Source organism: Salmo trutta, chromosome 28 (genome assembly GCF_901001165.1).
Source record: "Salmo trutta chromosome 28, fSalTru1.1, whole genome shotgun sequence".
Classification (NCBI taxonomy): Eukaryota; Metazoa; Chordata; class Actinopteri; order Salmoniformes; family Salmonidae; genus Salmo; species Salmo trutta.
This window is the reverse complement of record NC_042984.1, coordinates 9,255,295-9,277,144: the sequence shown is the minus strand read 5'-3', so window position 1 is coordinate 9,277,144 and position 21,850 is coordinate 9,255,295. Positions and strand designations below refer to the sequence as shown.

Sequence of the window (21,850 nt, the reverse complement as noted above, 5' to 3'; positions counted from 1 at the left end):
TTTCTCATGATAAGCTGTAGACCACACTATCTACCAAGAGAGTTTTCATCTGTATTTTTCATAGCTGTGTACATACCACCACAGTCAGAGGCTGGCGCAAAGACAGCATTGAATGAGCTGTATTCTGCCATAAACAAACAAGAAAACGCTCACCCAGAGGCTGTGCTCCTACTAGCCAAATTTCTATCAACATGTTAAATGTGCAACCAGTAGGAAAGAAAACGCTGGACCACCTATACTCCCCACACAGAGACGCATATAAAGCTCTCCCTCACTCTCCATTTGGCAAATCTGACCATAATTCTATCCTCCTGATTCCTGCTTACAAGCAAAAATTAAAGCAGGAGGCACCAGTGACTAGATCAATAAAAAAGTGGTCAGATGAAGCAGATGCTAAGCTACAGGAATGTTTTTCTAGTACAGACTGGAATATGTTTCCCGGGAATCCTCCGATGGCATTGAGGAGTACACCACATCAGTCATGGGCTTCATCAATAAGTGCATCGATGACGTCGTCCCCACAGTGACCGAACGTACATACCCCAACCACAAGCCATTGATTACAGGCAGCGTCCACACTGAGCTAAAGGCTAGAGCTGCTGCTTTCAAGGAGCGGGACTCTAACCCGGAAGCTCATAAGAAATCGTTCTATGCCAACCGACGAACCATCAAAAAGGCAAAGCATCATTACAGGACTAAGATCAAATTGTACTACACCGGCACTGATGCTTGTCGGATGTGGCAGGGCTTGCAAACCATTACAGACAACAAAGGGAAGGAAAGCCGAGAGCTGCCCAGTGACATGAGCTAAACCACTTATATGCTCACTGACCAACTGGCAAGTGTCTTCACTGACATTTTCAACCTCTCCCTGTCCGAGTCTGTAATACCAACATGTTTTAAGCAGACCACCATTGTGCCTGTGCCCAAGAACACTAAGGTAACCTACCTAAATGACTCCCAACCCATGGCACTCACGTCTGTAGCCATGAAGTGCTTTGAAAGATTGGTCATGGCTCACATCAACAGCATCATCCCAGAAACCCTAGACCCACTCCAATTTGCATACCGCCCCAACAGATTCACAGATGATGCAATCTCTATTTCCCTCCACATTGCCCTTTCACACCTGGACAAAAGGAACACCTATGTGAGAATGTTATTCATTGACTACAGCTCAGCGTTCAACACCATAGTGTCCTCAAAGCTCATCAATAAGCTAAGGACCCTGGGACTAAACACCTACCTCTGCAACTAGATCCTGGACTTCCTGACTGGCTGCCCCGAGGTGGTGAGGGTAGGATCCGCCACGCTGATCCTCAACACAGGGGCCCCTCAGGGGTATGTGCTCAGCCCCCTCCTGTACTCCCTGTTCACTAATGACTGCATGGCCAGGCACGACTCCAACACCATCATTTAATTTGCCGATGGCACAACAGTGGTAGGCCTGATCACCGACAACGACGAGACAGCCTATAGGGAGGAGGTCAGAGACCTGGCCGTGTGGTGCAAGGACAACAACCTGTCCCTCAACATGATCAAGACAAAGGAGATGATTGTGGACTACAGGAAAAAGAGGACCGAGCATGCCCCTATTCTCATCGACAGGGCTGTAGTGGAGCAGGTTGAGAGCTTCAAGATCCTGGGTGTCCACATCACCAACAAACTAGAATGGTCCAAGCACGCCAAGACAGTCATGAAGAGGGCACGACAAAACCTATTCAAAACCTCAGGAGACTGAAAAGATTTGGCATGGGTCCTCAGATCCTCAAAAGGTTCTACAGCTGCACCATCGAGAGCATCCTGACTGGCTGCATCACTGACTGGTATGGCAATTGCTCGGCCACCAACCGCAAGGCACTACAGAGGGTAGCGCGAATGGCCCAGTACATCACTGGGGCGAAGCTTCCTGCCATCCAGGACCTCTGTACCAGGCGGTGTCAGAGGAAGGCCCTAAAAATAGTCAAAGACTCCAGCCATCCTAATCATAGACTGTTCTCTCTACTACAGCATGGCAAGCGGTACCGGAGCACCAAGTCTAGGACCAAGCCATAAGACTCCTGAACAAGTAATCAAATGGCTACCCTGACAATTTTCATTGTCCCCCAACCCCTCTTTTACACTGCTGCTACTCTCTGTTCTTCATATATGCATAGCCACTTTAACCATACCTACATGTATATACTACCTCAATTAGCCCGACTAACCGGTGCACCCGCACATTGGCTACTAGGACTACCACCCACCACCCACCACCCGCCAATCCCCTCCTTTACACTACTGCTACTCTCTGTTTATCATATATGCCTAGTCACTTTAACCATACATACATGTACATGTATTCCTCCTCTGTTCCTCTGGTGATGTAGAGGTGAATCCAGGCCCTGCAGTGCCTAGCTCCACTCCTATTCCCCAGGCGCTCTTTTTTGATGACTTCTGTAACCGTAATAGCCTTGGTTTCATCCATGTTAACATTAGAAGCCTTCTCCCTAAGTTTGTTTTATTCACTGCTTTAGCACACTCTGCCAACCCGGATGTCCTAGCCGTGTCTGAAGTCTGGCTTAGGAAGTCCACCAAAAACTCTGAAATCGTCATCCTAACTACAATATTTTCAGACAAGATAGAACGGCCAAAGGGGGCTGTGTTGCAATCTACTGCAGAGATAGCCTGCAGAGTTCTGTCCTACTATCCAGGTCTGTACCCAAACAATTTGAACTTCTACTTTTAAAAATCCATCTCTCTAAAAACAAGTCTCTCACCTTTGCCGCCTGCTATAGACCACCCTCTGCCAAACACCTGTGCTCTGTACACCATATGTGAACTGATTGTCCCCCATCTATCTTCAGAGCTCGTGCTGCTAGGTGACCTAAACTGGAACATGCTTAACACCCCAGCCATCCTACAATCTAAGCTTGATGCCCTCAATCTCACACAAATGATCAATGAACCTACCAGGTACCACCCCAAAGCCGTAAACACGGGCACCCTCATATATATCATCCTAACCAACTTGCCCTCTAAATACACCTCTGCTGTTTTCAACCAAGATCTCAGCGATCACTGCCTCATTGCCTGCATCCATAATGGGTCAGCGGTCAAACGACCACCACTCATCACTGTCAAACAAACACTCCCTGAAACATTTCAGCGAGCAAGCCTTTCTAATCGACCTGGCCCGGGTATCCTGGAAAGATATTGACCTCATCCCATCAGTAGAGGATGCCTGGTTATTTTTTTTAAATGCCTTCCTCACTATCTTAAATAAGCATGCCCCATTCAAGAAATTTAGAACCAGGAACAGATATAGCCCTTGGTTCTCTCCAGACCTGATTGCCCTTAACCAACATAAAAACATCCTGTGGCGTTCTGCATTAGCATCGAACAGCCCCCGTGATATGCAACTTTTCAGGGAAGTTAGAAACCAATATACACAGGCAGTTAGATAAGACAAGGCTAGCTTTTTCAAGCAGAAATTTGCTTCCTGCAACACAAACTCAAAAAAGTTCTGGGACACTGTAAAGTCCATGGAGAATAAGAACACCTCCTCCCAGCTGCCCACTGCACTGAGGATAGGAAACTCTGTCACCTCCGATATATCCACTATAATTGAGAATTTCAATAAACATTTTTCTACGGCTGGCCATGCTTTCCACCTGGCTACCCTTACCGCGGTCAACAGCACTGCACCCCCCACAGCTACTCGCCCAAGCCTTCCCCATTTCTCCTTCTCCCAAATCCAGTCAGCTGATGTTCTGAAAGAGCTGCAAAATTTGGACCCCTACAAATCAGCCAGGCTAGACAATCTGGACCCTTTCTTTCTAAAATTATCTGCCAAAATTATTGCAACCCCTATTACTAGCCTGTTCAACCTCTCTTTCGTGTCGTCTGAGATTCCAAAAGATTGGAAAGCAGCTGCTGTCATCCCCCTCTTCAAAGGAGGGGACACTCTTGACCCAAACTGCTACAGACCTATATCTAGCCTACCCTGCCTTTCTAAGGTCTTCGAAAGCCAAGTCAACAAACAAATTACCGGCCGTTTCGAATCCCACCGCACCTTCTCCACTATGCAATCTGGTTTCAGAGCTGGTCATGGGTGCACCTCAGACACGCTCAAGGTCCTAAACGATTGACCTGGCCAAGGCTTTCAACTCTGTCAATCACCACATCCTCATCGGCAGACTCAATAGCCTTGGTTTCTCAAATGATTGCCTCGCCTGGTTCAACAACTACTTCTCTGATAGAGTTCAGTGTGTCAAATCGGAGGGCCTGTTGTCCGGGCCTCTGGTAGTCTCTATGGGGGTGCCACAGGGTTCAATTCTTGGTCCAACTCTTTTCTCTGTATACATCAATGATGTCGCTCTTGCTGCTGGTGAGTCTCTGATCCACCTCTACGCAGTCGACACCATTCTGTATACTTCTGGCCCTTCTATGGACCCTCCAGACGAGCTTCAATGCCATACAACTCTCCTTCCGTGGCCTCCAACTGCTCGTAAATATAAGTAAAACTAAATGCATGCTCTTCAACTGATCGCTGCCCGCACCTGCCCGCCCGTCCAGCATCACTACTCTGGACGGTTCTTACTTAGAATACATTACATTTACATTTACATTTAAGTCATTTAGCAGACGCTCTTATCCAGAGCGACTTACAAATTGGTGCATTCACCTATAATATCCAGTAGAACAAACACTTTACAATAGTGCATCTAAATCCTTTAAAGGGGGGGGTGTTAGAAGGATTACTTTATCCTATCCCAGGTATTCCTTAAAGAGGTGGGGTTTCAGGTGTCTCCGGAAGGTGGTGATTGACTCCGCTGTCCTGGCATCGTGAGGGAGATTGTTCCACCATTGGGGTGCCAGAGCGGCGAACAGTTTTGACTGGGCTGAGCGGGAACTGTGCTTCCTCAGAGGTAGGGAGGCGAGCAGGCCAGAGGTGGATGAACGCAGTGCCCTTGTTTGGGTGTAGGGCCTGATCAGAGCCTGAAGGTACGGAGGTGCCGTTCCCCTCACAGCTCCGTAGGCAAGCACCATGGTCTTGTAGCTGATGCGAGCTTCAACTGGAAGCCAGTGGAGAGAGCGGAGGAGCGGGGTGACGTGAGAGAACTTGGGAAGGTTGAACACCAGACGGGCTGCGGCGTTCTGGATGAGTTGTAGGGGTTTGATGGCACAGGCAGGGAGCCCAGCCAACAGCGAGTTGCAGTAATCCAGACGGGAGATGACAAGTGCCTGGATTAGGACCATCCTACCGATCCTCGACTTCGGCGATGTAATTTACAAAATAGCCTCCAATACCCTATTCAATAAACTGGATGCAGTCTATCACAGTGCCATCCGTTTTGTCACCAAAGCCCCATATACTACCCACCACTGCGACCTGTACGCTCTCGTTGGCTGGCCCTCTCTTCATACTCGTTGCCAAACCCACTGGCTCCAGGTCATCTACAAGACCCTGCTAGGTAAAGTCCCCCCTTATCTCAGCTCACTGGTCACCATAGCAGCACCCACCTGTAGCACGCGCTCCAGCAGGTATATCTCTCTGGTCACCCCCAAAGCCAATTCCTCCTTTGGCCGTCTCTCCTTCCAGTTCTCTGCTGCCAATGACTGGAACGAACTACAAAAATCTCTGAAACTGGAAACACTTATCTCCCTCACTAGCTTTAAGCACCAGCTGTCAGAGCAGCTCACAGATCACTGCACCTGTACATAGCCCATCTATAATTTAGCCCAAACAACTACCTCTTCCCCTACTGCATTTATTTATTTTGCTCCTTTGCACCCCATTATTTTCTATTTCTACTTTGCACTTTCTTCCACTACAAATCTACCATTCCAGTGTTTTACTTGCTATATTGTATTTACTTTGCCACCATGGCCTTTTTTGCCTTTACCTCCCTTATCTCACCTCATTTGCTCACATTGTATATAGACTTATTTTTCTACTGTATTGTTGACTGTATGTTTGTTTTACTCCATGTGTAACTCTGTGTTGTTGTATGTGTCGAACTGCTTTGCTTTATCTTGGCCAGGTCGCAATTGTAAATGAGAACTTGTTCTCAACTTGCCTACCTGGTTAAATAAAGGGTAAATAAATAAAATATATAAATAAACATGCTACCTCTATTAGCCCGACTAATCGGTGCCTGTATATAGCCTCGCAAATGTTATTTTTCACTGTTGTATTTATTTCTTTACTTATCTATTGTTTACCTAATACCTATTTTTTACTTAAAAATCACACTGTTGGTTAAGGCCTGTAAGTAAGCATTTCACTGTAAGGTCTACAACTGTTGTATTCGGTGCACGTGACAAATAAACTTAGATTTGATTTGATTCTGGTGGAACCCCCAAAAAATATGAAGAGAAGCCCGTTTGGATTTGTCCTTCGGTAGCTAACTAGCTAGTTAAAATCAGCCCTTTCCTAAATTAGTCATGGATGGAGATAAGGATTTGGACTTGTGATTTTACTTAATTCTCCGTAATGGCCAATGATTATAACTGTGATTCTGATCCAACCATTAATTCATACACTGTTTCTCTGGCCTGAGAGAATGGAAGATGTAGTAGTCTATATACCCACCTAGCAAAATGTAGTTGAAAAGACGACTATGCCCGACGTCCAATCTCTGTTTGGTTTTGGTTGAAAGTTTCAACGACTTGAAAACAACTTAATTTCAACGTACTTGCAGCCTATACACATGAACGCAGTATAAAAATAAATTGGTCTATGGACATTTTATTAACAATCATACATCACTCCAGTATTTACACACAGTATTTCTGTACAACATTTGTTCTAATTGTCTTTATTCCACTAATGAAGAAGAATGACTAAAATCATCACCTGCTCATATTTCAAACATCCAACGTGAAAAAGGATACAGTTATTATTCCATGCCTTACCATTAAGTGAATTTTTGCCAATTACATTTTTACAAAGGCGATTCAATTCGGTTTTGATATTTCATGTAACATTTAGTAATCGTCATTATTTATGCAACCAACTGACAATTTGTTTTACAATTGTATTGTTTGCAAATAATGGAGTAAAACAAGCGTTGGATATTGCATCATATTCTTACTCTTTTAATCAATGGCATCAACATATTGCTAAACTAATGAACCCAATGACCGACCAATCAACATTCTTGCAAAACTAATGAACAAAAATGTGCAAAAGTAACATATATTATGGTCCATCTTAGAATCAAAAACTGTATGAATTCGGTATATCTTTCTCTGTTTCAAAATGATGTAAGTTTAGTATCACCTTTGAACCAATCCAGTGCATTTTTGTTAAAAAAGTTTTTTTTAAAGTCAACAATAAGTCAAAGGATTCAAATAATGAAAACTGAAAGAAATAAAATGGATCAAACACATCAATCCCACTTTTCAAGCCTGTTGAAGGCGTTTGGTGGTGGCGTGGTAAACACCATCCCCTGGCTCTACCAGGGAAATGCTTAATAAGGTGGTCTCCCACAGCTCTGCGTGACATGTTCTGTGGCCTTGCTGTTCCATTTCTTGACTGCCCCTGCAACACAGAAATAAACATATTTAGTAATGTTATGTATATAGAACACTCAAAGTAATAGTAATGTAATGTAGCATCTATGGCCTCGGTTACACTTGGCACTTAAAGGTGACTTCTGTCATCCGATCACTCAAAGCTGCAATTGGTCTGGATGCACAAAAGTCATTGTGCTTGCATTAGGTTCAGATCTGCCAGGATGGGCATTGTGTTCAGAATTTGACAGTCTGGATGCAATCAGGCCACCAAATATGTATAAGCTATGTAAAGAGATGGGGTGAATGAGTATGTAAAGTACACTACACAAATTACTTTCAGAATAACAAAGAACAAATATGGGTGCCTGAGAGGAAATAAACTGTCAAAAGGGGAGAGAAACTACATGAATCAGTGGACAATTTTTCAATAATGTAAATGAAGATGACATTTTTTTGGGTTACTACATGATTCCATATGTGTTATTTCATAGTTTTGATGTCTTCAAGATTATTCTACAATGTAGAGAATAGTAAAAATAAAGACCCTTGAATGAGTAGGTGTCCAAACGTTTGACTGGTACTGTAGATGATGGAACATACTTGCTATTGCTTACGTGACATAAATATTTACCATCTAAACCATGTGATCTCTCACCTCTCTGGCTGTAGAAGTGTTCTCACTCAACAGCTCTCAGACTGTGCTCCACCCTCGCTGGGTCCTCAGAGGAGAGGAAGGCTGGGAAGGGATGGAAGGATGAATGGATCAATCATTCAACAAGTCAGTAAAATAAAGGGAGTGTTGTCTCACAGACAACATTATGTTAATAAATGTAGTGTATAACAAGAGGTGTTCCAGCTCTGAGTCTGGGTTTGATTATGATGCTGCTATCTCTTACCTATCCAGCTCTGAGTCTGGGTTTGATTATGATGCTGCTATCTCTTACCTATCCAGCTCTGAGTCTGGGTTTGATTATGATACTGCTATCTCTTACCTATCCCTCTCTGAGTCTGGGTTTGTTCCTGATTTCTGGGCCACTGAAGCAGACTGGGATGTTACTGCCTGAGAGGTTAGTCTGCCCTTTGACCTCTTGAGGAAGATCCAATGTCATCAAGCGGCTTTGTTTCTTCATCAGACAGTGGAGTCATACGTGAGAGGAGCTCCTTGGTCTGCCATTCCTGAGGGAGAGAAACACAGGACTGATTACAAGGCAGCCATAGCCTACTGTAGAGGTACATCTCAATTGTCTACAGTGGCTTCCTCTATCTCATTTCTTTCATTGTCACTGATCTGAACAGGAGACAGGTGAAAGCATTATGGTATTTCTTTTCACCCATCTAGTTTGTTATATGACTAGGAAAGTCCCTGCAATTTTATTTATGAAAGTGTTAGGCAGAGTGGAAAGTACCCAATGCTTGCAGGCTTAGATTTATATTCTGTTTACTATCTGTCTGAGTAGTCTGACAAATTCAGCATAATAATACTGCTAAACTGTGAATAGTTGTATTGTTGTTAGATTAATTGAATTGAAGATACATTTATCCATTGATTGTAGAGATAGAAAACAGGAAGGGGGGGAGTAATGAGGAAGGAAACCTTGACCTACAGCTCAGAGTGAAACCAACATGTACAGTCGTATACAGGGAATGTTAGGGACGTTTTAAAAGTCTATTGCTCTTTTATTTGTTCAGTTCGATAATTTGCATCTAGTTGTATGTTATGACTATGTGTTTTGTGGGGGATGTTAAAAGACTGTCAACTGTAAATGATATGTCTACAGTAATTCAGTAAAAAGGTGTAACGCCCTGGCCATAGAGAGGGGTTTTTGTTCTTTATTTTGGTTAGGCCAGGGTGTTACATTGGGTGGGCGTTCTATGTGCATTTTTCTATGTTGGTTTGTTTCATTGATTTTGGCCGTGTGGCTTCCAATCAGGCACAGCTGTAGAGTGTTGTTGCTGATTGGGAGTCACACATAAGTGCCTGTTTTTCCGTTGGGGTTTTGTGGGTAATTGTTTCTGTTTAGTGTTTTGCACCTGACAGGACTGTTTGGCTGTCGTTTGTCTTGTCTTGTCTTGTCTTGTCTTGTCTTGTCTTGTCTTGTTTTGTTTTGTTTTGTATAGTGTTCTTTCTGTTATTAAATTCAATGATGAACACTAACTCCGCTGCGCCTTGGTCTACTCTCTCTCCTGACAGCCGTTACAAAAGGTACTTTTGGGTGAATGTGTTTCCCACAGAACTGTGAATAGAAGTGTATTTACTTGCTGGTAGTAGAACCGGTTTCACAAGGGGAAAAAAAGAAGTGATACTATCTAGGCTACATTTTCTAGGGCCAACTCAGCGGAACCTTTTTGAATTCATGCATATTGTGCAGTTGAAGGTCATGCTGACAACCACCTTAATGATTAGTACAACTTGTATTCTAATGTTGTATCGTACAGGCACCACCTGTGGGTTCAGTGTATCGTACAGGCACCACATGTGGGTTCAGTGTATCGTACAGGCACCACGTGTGGGTTCAGTGTATCGTGCAGGCACCACCTGTGGGTTCAGTGTATCGTGCAGGCACCACCTGTGGGTTCAGTGTATCGTACAGGCACCACCTGTGGGTTCAGTGTATCGTACAGGCACCACATGTGGGTTCAGTGTATCGTACAGGCACCACATGTGGGTTCAGTGTATCGTGCAGGCACCACATGTGGATTCAGTGTATCGTGCAGGCGCCACATGTGGGTTCAGTGGCCTTTTAGTGTTGTCCTTGTTCTTTCTCCAGAGTTCCCAGTTTACCACAAGTTTACTTGTTTAACAGACACTCACTGAGATGTCTTATGGTTAAAAGCAGGGCTTGAATTGAGGGGGTATGTGAGGATATAGGCCTAACTCTTGTTATAGAAATGGGCAAAAAGCATATGCTACCCCTTGTTTGCTAAACCTTGGTAAAAACAACAATCCAGATTATATATATCGATATAGGCTTTAACAATGATGAATTCCGCAATTATTTCTGCATAGTCCACTAGACTATCGAAGGTCTTGCTCACACTCAACATGGTTTCTTGGTGTGCCTAAGTCTCCGCAATTTAGAATATTAGTGGTAGGCTACGCCTATAGAAAAAGACAAAATATAGAAGCGGTATAGAAGCGGTATTCATAGACCAAACAGTTTAACAGATTTTTATTCAGGAGAATCGCATTGAATCAGGCTATTCATTTCAGTGCAGCTGCGTTCTTATACATAACCATAGCCTAAACGGAACCAAAAACACCCCCGCCTATTTTGATCAGAGGTGATGACAAAGCCTGCACATTTCAGCTATATTTCTCATTGATTTAGCCCACTATCGCCTACAGATTCGATACATGAAGCCCTATATTTAATCTGGATTTCACAAAAAATAGTCTGAATTGGATCCTTTGACTTCTCCTCGTACCATATGTGTTCCCAATTACGCTAAATACTTTGAGATACTAGTGCACTTAAAACACTGACAAATACAGAGTTTTACTCCACTTTGGCAACCCTCATAAAATCCTACTTAGCAACAGTAATATGCCAGAAACCAACTTCAAGAAACATTTGAATGTAGATCACATTTACCACAGTGTACAGACTCTGGACGTACCTCAGGTAGCATTTGTAATGATGAGTGCGGTCAGAGCTTGAATCTGTGGGAGAATAAACCAGTAATGAACAAGGACCGTGTGAAAGTGAAGCTATAGTTTCATAGCACTTTGACCATATCTAAGTTGTCATCATTGCATTGATAAGGTGAAGTAATAGAGCATACACCTTTAGTCATACGGCTGAAGTTCTTGACAACTCACCATTTACAAAACCAGCACCTGCAAGATGCTGTACTTTCTTCTGTTTCATTGTACTACATTGCTTGGTGTTTCCTCTAAATCTGATGATGCCTAATAGAAGGAAACATATTAGTCAATAAAACATTTCTAGTTGAGCCCAGAGTCAGTAGAACAATAATAACATCTGCTCAGCTAACCTTAGAACAGTGACTGTTCTACATGTAGATTATATCAACATACCTCTACAGCATTTACTGTCCCTGGAGAAAAAGTCACTGTTGTTGGACTTTTTATCCTCCTTAGAATTATAATTATTATTATTATTATTGCAGGAGCTATCAGGACTGATGCCACAACAACACCAATGATGATTCCACTTTCTATTCTTGAGGATTGTGGTCCACATTCAGAATTGGACAAATTAGTTCCTGGTCTAAGTTCTTGAAGACCTAAGGATTTACACCTGTAACACATAATATAACAGTCTGAGACAGCAGTTTGATCACTCAACTTTCCGTTTTGTTGTAGATTTGTAGTTTAGTATATTGTATTATTTATCTTACACTTTTGATGTATGTAAACATATGTGAACTCACTCGGTGTGTGGCTGGCAGACTGTAAATGATCCATCTGAATACGTTTTACCAGGGCAGTCAGCACACACACTATCTGTAGATGTTGTTCCTGCACAAATACATCATTGCATTTCGTTTTTTCCCCTACTAATTTAATTACATTAACTGTTAATGATTATTCACACTGAAGTTACCAACTTGACTAAATTGAATTATGACAACACAATTAAAATTATGACTGAGACAGAAGACCAACCTGTGTGGTTGATGTATTGACCAGGTTTACAGCTGCTGTGTCTCTGGGCTGCTCTACAACCATCCTTAGTTGGGTCTAGACAGTAGAACCCCTCCAGTGTCCCACAGACAGTGTCTGATGAAGGTCTACATGACTGCTTTACCATCAAACCCAAATCTACGGAGAAAACACGGCATGTATTATCTGATGTAGATACAACTGACATATCCTCATAGCATAACAACAGACTAACATATCAGTGTTTGTGTCAGTGTTTCAGTACAGACACACAGCACCACTCTTACCTGGATCACAGTTGGTACACACTTTGCATTTTATGAGACTATTGGGCTCATCAAGGAATGTAGAATCAACACAGGGCACACAGTTGGTGCTGGTGAATTCAGTACAATGCTTATATACACGATTTCCTGGGGAAGAGAGAATCACAATGTCATGTTTCTCTGTTAGTGTTGATGATGTATTAACGTCTGGTGATTCATATGATGTAAAGAGAGGGTCCTTACCTGGTGAACACATGGGACAACATTCATCCCCTATTCTGTACTCAGCTCTACCACATGCATTACAGGATCCAATGCTTACAAGCACCAATATAACAGGTATCTGGAAGTAGAGAAAATGTGAGAAAACAAATCACAAAAATCTTAACTGATGGTGTATATTCATAAAACTTACAGAAGTAGTTAACAAAATTCTAACCCAAATATTCACATTTCAAATAAAATTATAGTAATTATGTGGGACCATTTTAAACAGTATTTTGTGAGTGTGGTGGCGCCCCCTGGTGTGTTTATTTTGTCTTTAAAGGTGTGACACCAAACCCAAGATAATCTAGGTCAGTAATTCCCTAACTCGGTCTTGGGGATCCCAAGGGATGAAAGTTTTGGTTGTCTCCCCAGCACTTCATAGCTGACTCAAAGAATCAAAGCTTGATGAGTTCATTATCTGACTCAGCTGTTTAGTGCTAGGGCAAAAAACTACATGTGCACCCCTTAGGGTCCCCAGGACCGAGTTTGGGAAACGCTGACCTAGTGAAAATGTACATCTCTCCACCACGTTTTATCTAAAAGGTTTCATTAAAGACAGAACTAGTAGGCTAATAAAAACTCTGATTTATATTTCATAGGGGAAATATTTAAATTGATCATTGTTTTTTAAACATGCCAAGCAAATCAGAAAAGTTTCACTTACAGTCCATATCAAGCTTTCAAACTGTGCCATGGTTCCTCAATCCTCTCCAACTGACTAGAAGACCCACACACTGGATTTGTGAAGTTCTTAGGAATTTTGAAGTATCGAGATGAACTGACCTGTTGAATTCATGTGTTTCAGTAAATGTAAATCTAATCCTTTCAATTTGTAAATGATGATATCTTACTGAATTGAATCACTGAAGAAAAAATGAATTAGCTAGTAATCAACTTTGAGAAGTATGAAACAGAATTAGGCATGTAGTTATTAGAGAATGTTGCCGTCTTTGACACTTGATACAGCTACGACCGGAAGTGATTTTTGTAGCAGGTTAGGAGAGCATTTCCGCTAACCCTAACCCCTTTCCTAACCTTAACCTAACTCTCCTAACCTGCGGTGTATAACATCAGTAGTACACTATAGTACAGAGATTCCCAACCTTTACTGTATCAGTGAGTGAAGAAACATGGTCTTCCTCCTTTTTTAACCAGCTCTTTTTAACCAGCTCATGTTTAAAACAAATACATGTTAAAACACCACTGGAGTCTGGAGATACAACTCACCACTATAACTGGGCCTCTGAGTCTGTTTTCTCCCTGTTGTGCTGTCTGTCTCTGCATCTCTGCTGTCACTGTCCCTCTGTCTGTGATTCTCCTTGTTCTGATCTGTCACTCTGTCTGTAACTCTGTCTGTAACTCTGTCTGTAACTTTGTTGTCAGTCTGTCTATGTTTCTTCTTGTTCTCCTCTGCTGTCACTCTGCCCTCCCTACCCTTTTGTCAGCAGGTGCCACAGCAGTTCTTCTCTGTCACCCTGTCAATGACATCATCTGTATCCAGGACCATAAGGATTTCCTTTTAAGTTTCCATCAGTATAATGCCTCCAAGTGATCGTATGATAGGATGCTCCTGAGTCGATGTTTTGTGAATTTGAGAGTTGAGAAGCTCCTCTCACAGGCTACCTGGGTGACAGAAAGGGTGAATAGGAACTTGTACCCCAGGCCTATAACATGGTAAGCCTCTGTCAACAAGATGTACCACCGTAAACATTGATAACATACACAGTTCTTACATGCTGAACAACTTGTATTCATTATCTCCATTTATTCTTCATCATGTCCATCTGCAGGATTCTCACTCACAGTCCTGGTTGTGTACTTCTCCACTGCTGATGTTTTCAGTCTCTCCCATTGACCGGCAAGACTAGTCAACTCACACTGCAAAGTGCTGACAGCTGCTCGGCTGTCAAACTTAAGCAAGAGTTCGCTTAGTTTCGCAAGTGATGTCTGGGGCAATCCATTATATTGTATCTCTGAGAACCTGCTGGGGTCCAGATGAGTAAGTAAGTAAGTAAGGTCTGTGTACAATGTGCCTGGTGTCAGCAAGAGCTGACAGATGCTCTCAGTGACTGTATCCATGATGACAGAGTGCACCTTAGTCTTGTAGACCCTCTCTGCATCCCTATCATGGTATCATGGCATGATCTTCTTTTTTTTGTTCACTTCTGAGGCATCTCAGCTTGCACTTCCAGTTCGTTGTCTTCATCCTGTTCTTGCAGCTTGTCATTGGACCACTGCATGAAGCTGTTTGCAGCCCTCTCCACAGCAAGTCCCTCACATTCTTTTGCAGAGCCTCGTGTTCCCAATACCATCCCGCTGTCAGGATGTCCATGCCACTGGTTTGTATGTACTTGGAGAGAGGGGATGTTCTCTCAAATATAGACAGACCTGTTTGGGCAGTGAAGATTGTGTTGTACCTTGAGCAGGGCCTCTGTTAATGCTCTGGCCTTGCCACGTACAGTTGGCCTTTTACCTGCCATCTCTTCAATAGCCGTCAAGGTGAGAATTACATCCACAAACAGAGCATTTTGTGGGTCGCCAAAGAATACAAAGACCTTCTTCAGAGCAACATCCTTGACCCAGCAGCGTGTTTCTCCTATAGGAGAGAGACGTCTGTGGGAGTGTCCAGGCTCTTTTTCCCCACACATTGATTCTTTAGTAGGACTCTGGAATTAACACTGACAGGTTATTTAGTGGAGAGAACAGACATAACTACTCCTATTGTGTCTGCCATCACAAGAGTCAGGACGTGTGTGTAACTACTCCTATTGTGTCTGCCATCACAAGAGTCAGGACGTGTGTGTAACTACTCCTACTGTGTCTGCCATCACAAGAGTCAGGAAGTGTGTATCTACTCCTACTGTGTCTGCCATCACAAGAGTCAGGACGTGTGTGTAACTACTCCTACTGTGTCTGCCATCACAAGAGTCAGGACATGTGTGTACCTACTCCTACTGTGTCTGCCATCACAAGAGTCAGGACGTGTGTGTAACTACTCCTACTGTGTCTGCCATCAGAAGAGTCAGGACGTATATAACACCACATGTACTTGGTTGGGAGAGTGTGAGGATAGCAAGGCAGAGAAACCATTGTTCTGGTCTTGTCAGTTTGCAGCTCCATCAGTAGCATTACCAATACATTTACTAATGTCCAGTTGTAGTGTTTCAATGACATCTTTAACACTGAACAAAGTACCTCCCTGATGATGCCTCACAATTGACTAGGTCAATAAGTGGCTTGTAGTGTTGGACGTCAAAGTAAGAAGGGAACCTCTGCCTCCAGACTGATGCAGACTCATGCCATGGTGCCTGTAGAGTCGGCCAGCAGCGGAGAATATGCTAAACACGCTTTTGGCCATTCTTGTCAGGCTGGGCAGAGATGCAGAGTTATTTTTCAAAACATATCAATAAGTTGGCCTAAAGGTTTTATGCAAAATAACACAATCAAGATGGAAAGCTCCTTGAAAGTGGGAATATGCCAGGCCTATTGGGCCAAAATCAATTATGGCCTATTGTATAGATAATAGAACGAATATGAATGAAATGTTTAAGAGATCTATTTTTTAGTTTATAAATACTTTGCTACAATGGCACACTTAGTTATCTACCCACCTCGATTCTTTCTTTTAGCATGTGCACGTAGCAAGTACACCATCATACTTTTGGAATAAGTGTCTTTTCAGATTTCTTTTCAGATAAAGGATCATTGGATGCTTTAGTTGTGGATGTTTCATGTAGCCAGCCTGTAACAACGTCCATATCCTGCAACTAGAACTATGGCATCCAGTCTGTAACTTAACAGTTTAGCACCATACCAGCAGGTGGCATCCAAGCCTTAAACATACCAGTGGACACTACATCACCGCACTCCCTCTCTTGCTCTTGACCAAGAAGGAGAGTGATGATTGATTTAGTACCCTTGTTTTTTATCAGTTTCTTTATGAAAATATTTTGCGAACTCTGACAGTAGCAAAAGCAAGGGGCAGTAGCAGCACACACGTAGACTGCATGCTGGGGCGGGCATGCCCCGAGCTCCTGAAGTGAGCACTGCTGGAGCGCTACTGGAGAGAAATTGGAGCGGGCAAGAAGATCAACGCTCCAGCCTTTGGGAATCTCTCTCCAGTCAAATTGGGCACGCTCTGCTCCGCTCACATACTCTGATCTGATCAAAAGAGTATGACATATCATACTTTTTCTGGCCAGACAATCAGCTATAATCAGCTACATGGGAAACAGAGGGGTGCTGTTTCGCTCACTAGTTTCAGCACAGAGGGAAAGGTGAAGCAAGAGGACTCACTCTCGCCAAAATCTGTCCTGAAAAAGCCCAATGTGTTTCTATGTGCATAATATGCTTGTCATCTGCATTCCCAGCGTTGGGGGTGTAAAAAAATAAAATAAATAAGTGTTAAACAAATCAAAATGTAGCAACCCTTTGCCTTGATGACAGCTTTGCACACTCTTGGCATTCTCTCAACAAGCTGCACCTGGAATGCTTTTTCCACAGTCTTGAAGGAGTTCCCACATATGGTGAGCACTTGTTGGCTGCTTTTCCTTCACTCTGCAGTCCAACTCATCCCAAACCATATCAATTGGGTTGAGGTTGGAGATTGTGGAGGCCAGGTCCTCTGATGCAGCACTCCATCACTCCCCTTCTTGGTCAAATAGCCCTTACACAGCCTGGAGGTGTGTTGGGTCATTGTTCTGTTGAAAAAACAAATGATAGTCCCACTAAGCACACACCAGATGGGATGGCGGGCGTATCGTTGCAGAATGCTGTGGTAGCCATGCTGGTTAAGTGTGTCTTGAGTTCTAAATAAATCACAGACAGTTTCACCAGCAAAGCACCCCCACACCATTACACCACCCCCTCCAAGCATTACGGTGGGAACCACACATGCAGAGATTGTCCGTTCACCTACTATGCGTCTCACAAAGACATGGCGGTTGGAACCAAAAATCGCAAGTTTGGACTCATCAAACCAAAGGACAGATTTCCACCGGTCTAATGTCCATTGCTCATGTTTCTTGGCCCAGGCAAGTCTCTTCTTATTATTGGTGTCCTTAAGTAGTGGTTTCTTTGCAGCAATTCGACCATGAAGGCCTGATTCACGTAGTCTCCTCTGAACAGTTGATGTTGAGATGTGTCTGTTATTTGAACTCAGTGAAGCATTTATTTGGGCTGCAATTTCTGAGGTTGGTAACTCTAAATTCTCCTCTGCAGCAGAGGTAACCCTGGGTCTTCCTTTCCTGTGGCGGTCCTCATGAGAGCCAGTTTCATCATAGTGCTTGATGGTTTTGAATAAGACTGCACTTGAAGAAACTTTCAAAGTTCTTGAAATATTCTGGATTGACTGACCTTCATGTCTTAAAGTAATGATGGAATGTCGTTTCTCTTTGCTTATTTGAGATTTTCTTGACATAATATGGACTTAGTCTTTTACCAAATAGGGCTTTCTTCTGTATACCACCCCTACCTTGTCACAACACAACTGATTGGCTCAAACGCATTAAGAAGGAAAGAAATTCCACAAATTAACTTTTAAAAGGGCACTCCTGTTCATTTAAAAGCATTTGTGACTACCTCATGGAGCTGGTTGAGAGAATTCCAAGAGTGTGCAAAGCTGTCATCAAGACAATTGGTGGCAACTTTGAAGAACCTATGAAATATATTTTGATTTGTTTAACACTTTTTTGGTTACTACATGATTCCATATGTGTTATTTCATAGTTGTGATGTCTTCACTGTTATTTACAATATAGAAACTAGTAAAAATAAAGAACAACCCTGGAATAAGTAGGTGTGTACTTTTGACACGTACTGTATGTATCACTCTTTTTGTTACCCGTTTGACTTTGAATGTGTGCCACTTCAGCTCAGCTAATCAGAAAACCGGGCTGGACCATTTTGGGAGGGTGGGGCGGCCTTGCCTACTGGTCAGCCAAGTGCTCAATAATAGAGAAATTGAGAGAAATTGTACAAAAGTAATCGAAAACAGGCCCATGACCCACCCGGCATGTTTTTTTGTAGAAATAAAACATTATTAAATGTTTTTAATTTTTCACCAACCCACCCCAATAAAAAAGGTTTGGCCTTTCTGCCATTTGCCAGAATTGTCAGACGTCCAATTTGCCCATGCATGGAGCAATGTCCTACACCTGGCAGCAGGCCAAAATAACGATGAACGCCTACACTCCAAAAATTTGAATTCCAACAAGCGTTCTTCAAAGATCCTAAAAGTTCCTCAGGGTTCTTGGCTCTGAAAAATGCCTCCAAAATGTTCTTCCAAGAACCCCAAAGGAGATGGGGTCAGTCGAGGAACCTCCTTAGTTGGTGGGGGTTCTTGCAGGAACTGCCCAACTGAAACATTTGGATTTGAATTTGAGATGACAGCAGGTGCAGGCACTTAACTAAAAATGTAAATATTTCCTCAATATAAGGTAAGGTTTCTCCCTTGTAGGATCTAAATTGATATTGTTTGATGATCATACCTTCTATCTTTTCACATTTGTAGAAATGGCGGTGTTGTTTAACACTTTCTCCCTTTTAAAATTATGGATATCAAATCAACAAAGAGGTAAGAACATGTTGAAGGCTATAGCTGCATTGGGTGCAGATGACTATACCTCTCACTTGTGTGTGTGTGTGTCTGAGTCAGTAGGTATACTAACCAGGAGGTACACAAAGGTATGTACTATTGGTATGTTGTGCAGATCACATGTATCATTTACAGTTAATTTTGGTTTCTCAGTCACAGCAGCCCCCCTTACCTCTTCAATGATAATCCCAGAGGCCTCTACATTATGGACAAGGTATTTGTATAAAAACCATAATCAAAAGTGAACAAGTTTTTTTTCATTCACATTTACCACAAAAACCAAGGTATGAATACTGCCATGCGCACGTTTTTTTATCATCTGTATAATTGCAATTTTTGGGATTTACACACTTCACCCTCCCTACACCTCTGATGAATACAACAGGAAACCTGTTCGATCACCACCATTGTGGCTGTGGATACAGAGAACATCAACACTAACATCAACACGACAGAGGATAAATCCATTGGACTTGGGGCTCGGCTGGGAATTTTCCTCATCTTTGAATTAATTCTGCTTTGCCACTAAATTCATAATAAACACTGGCAACTAAAATATTGTGTTATTGTTGTTATTATTATGCCTATTATTATTAATATTGGAGGGGATTGTTCAAAAATGTACCCCAAAAGGTTATCTGAGGATGGATTAAAAGCGGTTCTTCGAAGAATTTATAGAGGTTCTCCACAGTTTCAATTTGAAGAACCTCTAAAGGATACTCCAGCAATCTCCTTTTTTTTAGAGTGTACAGCCAGGCAAAGTCAGGGCTTCTGACGTTCACTATATTATTTTGTCCGTTTTTTTTTGTTGCAAATAAGAAAAATTGTAATTATATTTCTTTAAAAATGAGAAGGCCAAAACGTTTCATTTTTCAAGGACAGGGACAATTCGATTGAGTTTAGCACCACACTTTCAAATCAAAAACCAGTTGAGTCACCATAGGCAGAGCAGACATTGAAAACACAAGGAAGAGATCAGTCTTGTCGTAAAATTACAAATACAGCCATTAATCACGATTAAAATATGTCATTCTTTTTCAGTTACTTCACGGTACATGTTAAGTAGGCTATTTCCACATATACAAACATAATCTGAAACTTACCCCGTCTTGGTTCGCAGTTGAACTATTTTACTTTCACGTTGACTTTCCAAATAACGTTTGCGAAAGGTGGGAGGCAAATTAATGATAATCCACCATACCGTTTAAACTGATAATCCACCCCCAGAAATACAAATCAATTTGGTGAAAGCCTATGTTCTATCAATTGGTAAAATACATTTCCCCCATGATTTTACTTGTAAATGGTCCGCCTGTGAAAATCTGGACATCGTGAATGAACGTATCATAGCTAGGCTATAGAATTATTGTCACTGGAGATACAGGATTGCACGCTGTCAGATTTCATAACGCTTTCAAATCAATGACCTACACCCCAGACTGCCAAATCAGCCAGTAGATGGTTTGGTTTCACATCCATCCGTTTATAATGGCATGACAAAGTATAGATTTCACTTAGATGCAGGGGCGGAAATCCCGGGGGGGACGGGGGGACACGACCCCCCCATCCTGGGAAAATATGATTTGTCCCCCCCAATCTATCACTGAAACATAACTATGTGATTTAAATAATATTAATAATACGCAGTGAAAGTAATTGTGCTGATTATAGACACTTAATGGCGCGTTTTTAAGTTTCAAAAGATTGCGACCCCCCCACCCTTTGCCTCACAATGGTTTGATCCACTGCCAGTTCCTTAGTTGGCAAGGTAACGTATCTACTGTCTGAAAGGCACTCAATGAACGTAACTGACGTGAGGTTAATCTAGTCAATCGCGCACACACACTAGCTGAGCTGAATATGCAGAGCTAGCGCGCAAATATTAACTATTAAGCTAGCTAGTACCTATTCCATTTATGTGGCGTCGTCAAAGATGGAATCTTTGCTATCGTCAATTTATTCCAAGATCAGCATGCAGATGATGTAAGTTAGTGCTTCAAAGTCCCTGTGATAAGGTTAGCAATAAACTGAAGTCCAAACTGAACAGAACTACACTCTCTTCTACCATTGTCTTAAATATATTTAATGGTCTCGTTGCAAAAGCTAAATTGTCGCAAGGGAACTTTTATTTATTTATTTTATTTCACCTTTATTTAACCCGGGTAGCAAAGATTATAGCAAACACCACTGAAACTGAATTGGTGCTCGCTAGCTTTGCAAATTCAGCTATTGTTGGAAGCCAGCCAATATGAAACAAACTATTAAAATTACAAAAGGTTGCAGCATATGTTGTGTAAATGGTGAACTAATACAGCTGTCAACTCTTGTCATTTTAATCCGTTTCACATTTGCTAGCTACCTTTTAGATCGAAGCTCAAATAGAATGATAGAAGATGATAGAAGCCCATCTCCTACTGTAAATAACCTACACACTGTGTGTGTGTGTAGCCAGCCAGCCAGCCAGCCAGCCAGCCAGGTAGAAAAATGGCAGAAAAATAAAAGACGGACATCAGAGTATTTTTCAATACACCAAAACGCATAGTAAGAACCCTAGTAGCCTAATATCTCAAAGACTAGTTGATAAAATGTTCA

At 42.3% G+C, this 21,850-nt stretch overlaps 1 protein-coding gene and 2 long non-coding RNA genes across 5 annotated transcripts; 1 reads left to right on the top strand and 2 right to left on the bottom strand.

Moving 5' to 3' along the window:
• Window positions 1-6,717: 6,717 nt before the first annotated feature.
• Window positions 6,718-11,379, bottom strand: LOC115165407 (uncharacterized). 3 transcript variants are annotated; one of them, XR_003870166.1, is made up of 5 exons: window positions 11,324-11,379; window positions 11,097-11,164; window positions 8,496-8,679; window positions 8,159-8,239; window positions 6,718-7,522 (listed from the first exon to the last, which is right to left on the bottom strand). It is a non-coding gene; the product is annotated as an uncharacterized LOC115165407 (long non-coding RNA). The 3 variants fall into 3 exon arrangements; XR_003870165.1 differs by having other exon boundaries at window positions 6,718-7,528; window positions 11,122-11,164; XR_003870164.1 differs by having other exon boundaries at window positions 11,122-11,164.
• LOC115165408 (uncharacterized) lies at window positions 8,679-9,786 on the top strand. The gene is made up of 2 exons (XR_003870167.1): window positions 8,679-9,296; window positions 9,707-9,786. It is a non-coding gene; the product is annotated as an uncharacterized LOC115165408 (long non-coding RNA).
• Window positions 11,380-11,819: 440 nt separating the features above from the next.
• LOC115165406 (tumor necrosis factor receptor superfamily member 14-like) lies at window positions 11,820-20,664 on the bottom strand. The gene is made up of 6 exons (XM_029718492.1): window positions 20,362-20,664; window positions 13,328-13,446; window positions 12,640-12,739; window positions 12,418-12,543; window positions 12,134-12,289; window positions 11,820-11,986 (listed from the first exon to the last, which is right to left on the bottom strand). Exons 2-6 carry the CDS (start codon window positions 13,355-13,357, stop codon window positions 11,895-11,897), a joined length of 504 nt encoding a protein of 167 aa, XP_029574352.1. The 5' UTR covers window positions 13,358-13,446; window positions 20,362-20,664; the 3' UTR covers window positions 11,820-11,894.
• Between the last annotated feature and the right edge of the window lie 1,186 nt (window positions 20,665-21,850).

What these genes read in the sequence shown, in the direction of transcription:
- LOC115165406 (XM_029718492.1), bottom strand. Translation starts at nt 13,357, where the DNA reads ATGGCACAGTTTGAAAGCTTGATATGGACT. An exon ending in TTGAAAGCTTGATATGGACT is followed by an intron (nt 12,740 to 13,327) that starts GTAAGTGAAACT and finishes CTCTACTTCCAG; the next exon opens with ATACCTGTTATATTGGTGCT. An exon ending in TTGTCCCATGTGTTCACCAG is followed by an intron (nt 12,544 to 12,639) that starts GTAAGGACCCTC and finishes TCTCTTCCCCAG; the next exon opens with GAAATCGTGTATATAAGCAT.